Genomic DNA, 9,831 nt, shown 5'->3' with positions numbered 1-9,831 from the left:
AGTGCCCTTCCCCAGCATCTGCGGCTGGCCTCAGCTCAAAAGCTGCCTCCTCTAGGAAGCCTTCCCTGACCTGCCCAGCGTTAATTCCCTGCAAAGAACACTCTGATGTTTTCTTGTTGATTTTCACGTGGGTGTATATGTGTATGTGTTTAATCTGTCTCCTCCCAATAAAATTTAAATATCAAGACAGTAGGAACTGGGCGGTATTTAACAAATATGGTTCAGTGACCGACAGAGAGAGAATTTCATTTTCAATTGCCAAAAGCCCCGAGTTGGTGGAGATATCGAATGCTTGTGGAGATATTGAGTGCTTGTGGAAATATTGTTAAACCTCATGTTTTGAATACTGTGGGCGTTTACCTCAGGTGCCTCACAAGGTCCCCGCACCCTGGGCCAGCACTTCCAGTGTAATGAGATGGTTCCTGCTCGTGGACTCTGATGCCTCACAGTGAAAGGACACAACATTTTCCCTGTCTTTTCAGGAGCAAATAGGGATTTTCTGAGAAGAATCTTCCTCTTGTTTTCCTTCTCACTTGCAGAAGGACAGCTCAGGAGGTGGGGCTGACAGCTCCCCCACCTCCCATAATTGTATCCTTCCCTTCCTCTCCCATCCTGAGTATTTGTCATTCTCTGCTTGTGGCAAATTGCTTTTCACCTTTGAAAACCACGAATGGTTGCTAACACAGACAGCCTGGAAGTTTTTCCACAAGCAAGGGATGTTTGGAGACAAACACTATAGATTACCTCCCCCAACAGCAGCGTCACTGAAAGTCAACTGACTACGCATTTGTGGGCAGACTGAAGCCAGTACTACACCAGACGTCCTGGTGCTGGGTGATGCAGAGACAGGTTCTGCCTCAGAGGAGCTCTCAGACCAGGAAGAGAGATGATTTGGACTCGATAAATATTTTCTTAAGCACTTACTAAATGCTAGACGCTGGGCAGCCTACAGTGAATGATGAATGGGCCTGCCCTTGAGCAGTTCATCATCATGTGTAGGAGAGATTCCTGACAATTTCAATACTCTCTTTGAGGTTCTGTGGAGGAGACTGGGCAGGTGAAGGAAAGGGTGGCTGGTGCGAAGGGAGCAAATTGGAAGTTAAATGTCAGAGGGAGGTGGGAGTTCAGCAGGACCAGCAGGGTGGGCAGTTAGCTGGAAGGGGCTTCTGGCAGAGGGATAACAAGGGCAGAGGTGGGCCTCTACTGCTGGGTCCAAGGCTCCTGTGGCTGGAGGAGGGAGGGAGGTGGGCTTGCAGAGGCAGGCAGGGAAAGCACGGAGGGCAGAAGGCAAGGGTGCAGAAGGTCTGTTGCAACAAAAAGATAGGAAAAGTGTAAGGGGGCAGGGGACAGTGAAAGAGTTTAGACTTTATCATGTAAGCAGGGGGAGCTCGGGAAAGGATTGCTTGGTGTGGAAGTGGGGACGTGGCAGTGGGGAGATCACTGTTGGAGGCTGTTGCCAGGGTGAGAGACAGATGACGAGGGCCCTGGCGGAGTGGCAGGCAGTTGGGGGAACGACAACTACCATAATGAGAACATGGCCTTCCCATTCCCCCCACGACTACCATATGAAGCCCCCACTTCAAGTGCCCTCTCAGACCCCATCCCCAGATCCTCTCCCCCACTCCACCCACCCTCCTTTGCTGCTCCCCACTGGAGATGGTGTCAGAAAACCAGAGCTTCTAGAGAATATGTACATTCACACATGGGGAGACAGATGGGGCTGAGAAGCCAGAACGGTTCAACCTGAAAGCAGGTGTCCATGGGTAGCTCCCTGCCCCAAAAGTTTCCCGCCCACTCCTGCATGCACACGTGCGTGTGGATGATCGCTTTCCCTGAATTTCCAGCAACTAGAAATCAACCGGGAGGACAAAATCCTCTTTAAGAAAGTCCATCCTGATTTACACCTGGAAACGTGGGGATCCTGGGCACTGGGAGACGCAGGCGACCATGAAACATTTCTTTTCCCTGAGACAGTGCACTCCCTGCTCCAATCAGCTGGTTTACAACCCTTTGGTGCCTGGGTGCTTGGGGTGCCAGGATTTGCTTGGTTTGGTGCGAGTCAGCAGCAGGTGAAGGAGGAGGGGCACAGGGCTGGGCAGCCATCCAGGCTCTGCTGCTGCATGGGTCCCTTCCCTCTCCAGGCTTCAGTTTCCCAATCTGTAAAATAGTGGGTCAGAGCAGCTGGCAGCGAGGTGCCTATGGTCTCTGACCCCTCCTCCCTAGGTGTATGTGTGCCGGTCACTGGGTTACTCCACCAGGACCAGGGAATGCCTTCCACCTCCTGCCCTGGAGCCAAGCCTTTCCACCAATTCCGTTTATTTGTCTTTGAACTCTGCTGAAAAGGAGTGAATGCCAGTCATAGCTGCCAGCTGGCAGGTAGCTCACTCAAAGGTGGCGGGTGCCTCTGATGGGCTGGGCGAAAGCCCCTTCCCAGCCGCCTTCCCCTTGCATCCATCAGTGCCCCCAGCTGGGCTCACTAAGGTTTCAGTGGTGGCTGGTGGCAGCTGCCTACTCATAAGGGCTCTGGTCTGCCCCTTCATCCCTTTCTAACTGGGCCTTGGACAGCTTTCAGGTTTCAGGCACATTCACTGCCAAAGCCTCCACCCAGCCTGCAACCTGAGGAAGGTGCCGAAGGCCTGTGCAAGGAGGCCAACACCTCTGACCACAGGCAGCCCGGGGAGCAGAGCCCGGGGAGCACAGGCAGCCACGGGGGCCACAGCCTGGGCCTGGATAGGCCACCAGGGAGGGAGAGAGCAGCAGAGGAGGCTGCCTGGAGGCTCTGCCTGCCTCTCCCAGGGACAGCGGTGGAACCTGGGCTGGAAGAGAGCTGAGGAGGGCAGGAAACAGTGATGGGGAAATGAGTCGCTGGTCAGAGAAACAAGGAGGGTTAAAGTAAAGAAAGTCGAGGCAGCTCTGCAGCAGGACGGAAGGCAAGGGGAGGGTGCCCTCCGCACGGTGGGGGGGGGGGGGGCGGGGGGCAGGGCGTGACCCCCTGAGGAAGCCCTGGCCCCAGGCCCAGCTGGGCTGGCTGCAGCTCTTCTTGGCTCTGACAAACTCCCTTGGAAACAAATCTCTGCTCCTTACGTCTTTGTTCTCTTTGGCTAACAATGGAGTCGGAGCTGTTGGCCTGAAACTTTTTTTTTCCTTTTTTCCTTTTTAATCGTGCTCCCTACTTTTTTCTGCTGCTTAAAAACAAAAAAAAGGTTTGAACCAAGATGTAGTGCAAATGCTTTCATTTCTTAAAGTTTCTTTAAGAAAACAATGGTGCTCACAGGAAAACGGCAGTGACCCCAGTGTTTGCACAGCACTTCAGTGTGTAGAAAATCCTGCACACAGATATTTGCTACAGCCCAGAGCTGCAAAGAGGGCAGGTGTTACCCTCCCCACACCCAGGGGGAGAAGGCACACCCTGGTCAGGTAAGGGCCCAGGGACCTGGACTCTGCAAGAAGACCCTGGGGCAAATTTCCCTGTGGCCCCTCTAGGCCCCAACAGCACCCAAAGGGAAGGAAGCCCCTGCCCTCTAATGAAACTCCCCTTTAACCTTTTGCCCTAGGCAGCCTCACTTAGGGACAACTGGGTGGCACGCGAGGTATTCAGAGCTGAGGAACTGCCTCGATGCCCCTACGGGGATCAATCTTATCTCCCTCCTTGACCAAGAAGGAAGGGTAGTGCCTGCCTCTACACTTCCTGAGCACCTACTGTGTGTGTGCTCAAGCATCTGCCAACAGGATCTCGTTTTAAACACAACAGCCACCTTGCAGAGTGCTATTAATCCCCTTTTCTAATTAAGAAAAGAGGCGACAGCCAAGGCCACACCCAGGAAGCTATGGAGCCAGGGTTCAAACTCAGGTCTTTCTTGACTCTGAAGCCCATGCTCTTTGACTACCCTTGGGCCACCAGCCCCTGAAAGTGCTTGGCCTCCATGCAGAGTTTCTCCTGCAGAGGGGGAAGCCACAGGGCCTAATCTGCAGTTCCCTGCTGTCTGACGGTGCTCAGACAGAGCCCATGCCCGCCATGGGGCTGGACTCACTGTGTGAGCTCTGAGGTCCTTCTCAAAGTCTAACAGTCCTGGGACAAATAGGAAAAATAGGCTCTATCTGACTCCAGAAACCCTCCACTGAGTCTCTTCCACGTGCCTCGCACAGAGCTAGGTACCAGGGCGGGCTTCCGCCACTCTTGTCCTTGTCCTCACTGTACTTCTAACAGGAAGGAAGTGGACCGTGAGAAGGACACAGCTCCTTCTGACCCCCTGTTGCCGGAGGTGGAAACAGGACATGGAAAGATGGGGGGCTACAGTCACCACAACTCAGAAGGTCGGGGTCCTGGTGCACTCAGCAGACGCTTCTCCACGGGCAAGCACAGGGGATCCCGGACCCCATTCTCCCCCTGGTCTAGGAGCCTGTGGAGGAGAGGCCCCTTTAAAGCACAACTGACAGCGTGGGTCCCTCCCAGCCTCCTGGACGCTGGGGCATGCGCCTCACCGTACAGGGACACGTGCTCCAGGCGCTGAGTCGAGGGTTACACAGCCTCGCCTGTGAGGCCTTTGGGCAGAGTGGGGGCAGACTTGGGGAACCTGCATGTGGATGCAGAAGGAGCCTCCGAGTAACTTCAGTTCCACACTCAGCAGAACCTACTGCCGCCATTCACTGTGCAGGGGCTGGGAGAGAAGGACTTAACATGTTGAAGCCCAGCCTTCAAGGGTTCCCAGGCCACTGGGGCAGCCAGACCATCTCTGGTCTAAGAAGTTAAGGGGGCAAGAGAAGGGATGTTATAGGGATGTTATAGGGATGCTGGTGGGAGGAGCCTTGGGGAAGCCACACGGAGGAGATGACACTGAGAAGGGGCTTAGAGGGTGGTAGGGTTTTGGCACATGGAGCCGGACGGGAAGGGGCAGAGATGGTTCCATAGTAAGTATGACATCACGTATATGCGGAATCTAAACAAATGTCACGAATGAACTTACTTACAAAACAGAAACAGATTCACAGACATAGAAAACAAACTTATGGTTACTGTCGGTAAGTGGCAGAGGGATAAATTGGGAGCTCAAGATTTGCAGATACTAACTACTATATATAAAATAGATAAGCAACAAGGACTTACTGTATAGCACAGAGAACTATGTTCAATACCTTGTGATAACCTATAATGAAAAAAATATGAAAAGGAATATATGTATGCATAACTGAACACTATGCTGTACACCAGAAACTAACACAACATTGTAAATCAACTATACTTCAATTAAAAAAAATTTTTTTAGTAATTTAAAAAAAACCAAAGCCAAGTATGGACCCACCGAGGCCCAGCCCCACTCCAGCTGTGGACTCACTTAGCTTCTCGGGGCCATTCCCTCAACTGTGGAACAGAGGAAACAATTCTCTGATCCTGGAAATACCTTCCTGTGCACACTACCCTCCTATACTCACCATCCAGACCCCTCTTCCTGTCTCAGCCACACCTCCCTCAAACGTACCCTTTTGGAAACTGGACACTTAGAGAACAGAAACAATACATGGAAAACAAACACTGGGATGGCCCTTGGCTGTCAACCAGTGTATCCTGACATTTTGCAGATAGGGAGACTGAGGCCCAGCTATGCTGCGTGACTTGCCCAGGGTGGCAGAGCCAGGACAAGAAGGTCCATATCCATCACAGCCCTGATCACACGTGTGTGATCTTCACATCTCTGGATCACCTTCTATTGGCGGGGACAGGGTCAACCTGTCCCAGCCCATCCCCCACCCTGGCCTTCAGGGTCAGATCGGCCCTTGCTGTTCCCTCCCATCTACAGCAGCTTCTTGTGTCCACCTTGTTCTGGTATCTATGGCTGCCATGTGTCGGAGTCAGGATTTATGGGATCAGCCCCCAGTTGTGGAAGTCAGTATCAAGTTAAAGGAACAGTTCCAGGTCCAGATCAAAGACCCCAGAGTCCGAGGAACCTTCAGCCTGTCCCACTCCTGGGGCCCTGTCTGTCCTCACTGTGGGCCCGAGGGCAGAAAGGGAAACAGCCTCTGCTCCTGAGGTGCCTTCCTTCCTTGAGACCTGTGTGGAGACTGCATGGGACAGGGCTTGCCTAGGGCAGCCAAGGAGTCTGGGCAACTGGCGACAGGGAAAAGTGCATGTGATGGAGGACACCAGTAATAGGTCCTATGTAAAGAATAATTGCTCTCTTGACTGACATCTCACAAGACCCCAATGTCCACGGCAGAAGCCATCACACCTGCAGCGACAGAAAACAGGGGTGGGCAGGAGGGTGGCAGGCGACGGAGATGACACTTGGGGTGGTATTTCCAGGCTGTGGCTGTGAGTCTATCTGTCATGTGGGGAGAACAGCTGTTAGGGCTGGGGGTTCCTGCTTGTGCCTGCGCGTCAAACTTCCGGTCCTCTCTGCAGGCTTTGTTTAGATTCCTATCACATCTCCTGCTGTGCATCCGCTGGTGCACAGAGCTGGTGGGGCTCTTCCTCAGGGGGTAGACGGTTAGGGGAAATGCCTGGGGAGGATTCAGACATCCCAGGCCCCAAAGCAGAGCTACAAAACCAGAAGTTGGCTGCTGTTCAGTGGCCCCAGCCTCCCCTGGAGGGCACTCAGGGTGTGAAAGTAAGCAGACATCTGCAGACAGGCTTGCAGCCCACGGCACTTTCTAAGCCCCCTCCAGCGTCCCCTCTGATTGACACTTCAGCCCAGTTGAGTTCACAGGACTCAGGGAGGGAACCTTTTTTTGTTCTCTACTTGCAGAAGAATGAACCAAGCCTGGAAGGCTGTGGGTCCAGGCCACCACTGGGAGGGAAAGAGGTCACGTCTGGGACGGGATCAAGGCGGAACTGAGAGACCCTTACCTGCAGCAAGTATTGCCGAATCTCAGAGCTGAAAAGGAGTTCCTTGGAACCCCCATTGTTATGGCCACTGAGGCCCAGGGCAGGGACCTGCTTGTCCTCAGACAGAAGCAAGGGACATTGTGCAGACCCCAGGCAGGTTGGAATGGTTTCCTCTACTTCGAGGAGGCAGTGAAAAGGAAGTGATGGAGGACTGACCTCACAAACAGAGTGGGAGATGCGACTGGAGGATACTATGGGAGGCTCAACCCTCCAGCATCACCTTCGAAGTCCACCTCGTGGTCCCTGCTGCAGACGTCCCACTGCATTGCCTGTCCCTAATGCACAATGCATGTAAAACCAACTCGCAGAGGCCAGCAGTGAACTCTCAGCCCTTACTATGGCCAGTAATTGCTAGTTCTTCCCTAAGAAACCACTCCGTAGGCTTCCATCAGGAAGCCAATGACCATCACTGGAGAACGACATTGGAGAGCTTCTTCTGAACTTCTGCTGCTGTAGGTGAAAACAGGTCATGGAAAGAGATAAAGATGGATGACAAGGAGAAAACCAGGGTGGCAGGAAGAAGGTTCAGGCTCAGGGAATCGAGGGTTGCTTTCGACTGTCTCTGTCAAGTTTGCTAAAAACCAGCTCAATCAAGTGATTACGAAGAGAGCCACGTTGTAAACAACAGGCGGGAGCAGAGCCGTAGTTCACAAGTCGTACTGAGAACCAGCCTTGCTGTAAAAAATGCAGATTCCTCAGCCCCTCCTCCAGATGCAGAAGGACTGTAGGCCATGCAGGGGCCAGGAGCCCAGCCCACAGTGGAGGCTGAGAGAGCACCAAGACTCCAGGCTGTGCCACCCAGTGTGGTCCAATCAGTGAGCCAGAATGAGAGGGTTGGGGTGGGAGAGCGGCTGGGGTGGAGCCAGGGGGTCAGAGCAGGGGGCTACTCCGCAGGGAGCAGAAGTCAAAGGGGTGAGCTGGGCAAAAACAGGAGGGTGGTCTGGGAGAGCACCAGGCACAGTGGGCTCTGAGTTCCCAACCACACAGGGCCTGGGGCACAACAGACACTTGCTGAGTGAGGAAGACAAAACTCTGAATAGCCTGCCCAGGCCATTACAGCTGTGCAAAGAACACTAACAAAGGGAATCTGGAGAGATGTAAAAGAGTTACATTTCATGATCATCGGTTCCTTTTTTCCCATAAACTTTGCTTAAGTTCATAATGAAAAAATAAATACAGGCAAATTACACTCACTTCACACAGTCATTTCTGGGTGGTAAGTTCTGTATTAAATTCAAAATTCATATGTGTGGGCTGAACTTCCCCCCCATCAGCCAAACTTGAGCCCTGGGAAAGGGGGCAGATGTAGGGGTTGTTCCCCTCTCAAACATTCCCGGAAGTGATCCTCTGTGCCCACCAAACCCTATGCCACCCCAGCCTCCCCTGCTGGGTCCACACCACTCAGAGCATAAAGACCTGAGCTCACAGGCGGGCAGAGGTTTGCCAGATTAAATTATTCTCATCCATTAGTGGGAAACGGGAGCAAGAAGAAGTCTGATGTAGTGGAAAGACCACTAGACAAGAAGTCAAAATATTTAAGTTCATTATCATAACCGACTCGCCATTTGTGAAAATGGGTAAGTGTCTGCCCCCACTGGGGCCTCGGTTCTCCCAACTGCAAAGTAAGAAAAGGCAGCATAACCCAGGGCCCCCAGGGGAGCAGCAAACACCAAACACCACCTCACAGCTTCACGGTGGGTGGGGAATCTGGCCACAGCCTGGCCGTGGGTTCAGTGCAAGGTCTCTCCTGAGGCTTCAGTCAAGACGCCCACCAGGACTGCAGTCCCCGAGGCTCAGTGGAGGGAGGAGCTGCTCCTGGGATGACTCCCCCGGCTGCGGGCAGGCTCAGAAGATCATTTCCAAGCTCACTCATGCCATTGCTAGCAGGCCTCAATTTCTCACTCCAAGGGCCTCACCCCAGGGCAGCTGGCTTCCCCAGAGCAAGTGATTCAAGAGAGAGAGGGATGGTTCCTGGAAGCGCTGGTGTTTTTAGCGGGCATGACGGCTTCAAGGTTACTTCACGGAGCTGGAGTGCTGGCCACACAGGCTCTGAGGATCCACGGTCCCAATATGGTTGTCCCTGTGTGCTCTGTGGCATCTGGAGATGGCGTTCCCACTGTTGATGGGCAGGCTACTGGGCTGGAGCGGGAGGTCATGATGGCTGCCCACAAGGGACTGGACCCATATAGTATGCTCGCCCCAAAGGTACCAAGGGTTCCACACCCAGCTGCCAGGCTCCAAGTTACCAAGGAAGACCCAAATTTAGTCCCCTCCATCACCAACAACCAAACAGTGGGCTGTATCTGTGAAGAAGACAATAGTGCCATCATCTGGTTCTGGCTGCACAAAGGCGAGACCCAGCAATGCCCTAGATGTGGACCCCATTACAAGCTGATGCCCCACCAGCTGGCCCACTGATCCCGTGCACTCACTCACTCAAGATTTGCTGTCAAGTTTCTTCTTTCCAATAAAGACTAGCCATTACACTGGCTCCTCCTCCCATTAAAAGAGAGAGAGAGAGAGAGAGAGAGGGATGGAGACAGAGTGAGGTGGAGAACCCAAGACAGAATCGACCATCTTTTTCTCACCTAATCTTGGAAGTGACGTCTCTTTAGTTCTGCCACATTCTACTTTCTAGGGAGGTGGTCAGTAAGTCCAGTCTACACTCAGGAAGAGGGTAACTGAGCTCTGCCTCCTGAGGGGAGTCATATCAGAGAACTTGTGGCCATATACATCTTTAGAACCACCACAGGGAGTTATATTCACTAATCCCTAAAGCTGCCGGGGCCATGACTCTGGCGCCCCACCCCCGGAGCATCAGGTATGGGGACGTAAAAGGATCAGAAGTGTCTGCTGACCTTTCTCTGGGTGGGCTGTGTTCTCAGGAGAGAGGACCTGGAGAATGAGAAGGTGGGCTCCTCAGGGGGATGCTCAGATTAGGAGAGCTGTGG

The 9,831-nt window shown here is 53.1% G+C and overlaps 1 protein-coding gene across 1 annotated transcript; it reads left to right on the top strand.

Moving 5' to 3' along the window:
- Nucleotides 1-8,878: 8,878 nt before the first annotated feature.
- Nucleotides 8,879-9,383, top strand: LOC102511204 (cytochrome c oxidase subunit 5B, mitochondrial-like). Its single transcript, XM_032481774.1, has one exon. The coding sequence runs from the start codon at nucleotides 8,879-8,881 to the stop codon at nucleotides 9,296-9,298; it is 420 nt and encodes a 139-aa protein (XP_032337665.1). The 3' UTR covers nucleotides 9,299-9,383.
- Nucleotides 9,384-9,831: the final 448 nt, after the last annotated feature.

Source organism: Camelus ferus, chromosome 1 (assembly GCF_009834535.1).
Source record: "Camelus ferus isolate YT-003-E chromosome 1, BCGSAC_Cfer_1.0, whole genome shotgun sequence".
In the NCBI taxonomy this organism is placed as follows: Eukaryota; Metazoa; Chordata; class Mammalia; order Artiodactyla; family Camelidae; genus Camelus; species Camelus ferus.
Note: the sequence above shows the minus strand (reverse complement) of the source record. Positions and strands in the feature narration are given on the sequence as shown.

Coding starts and splice junctions, on each gene's coding strand:
- LOC102511204 (XM_032481774.1), top strand. CDS start 8,879: ATGACGGCTTCAAGGTTACTTCACGGAGCTGGAGTGCTGGCCACACAG.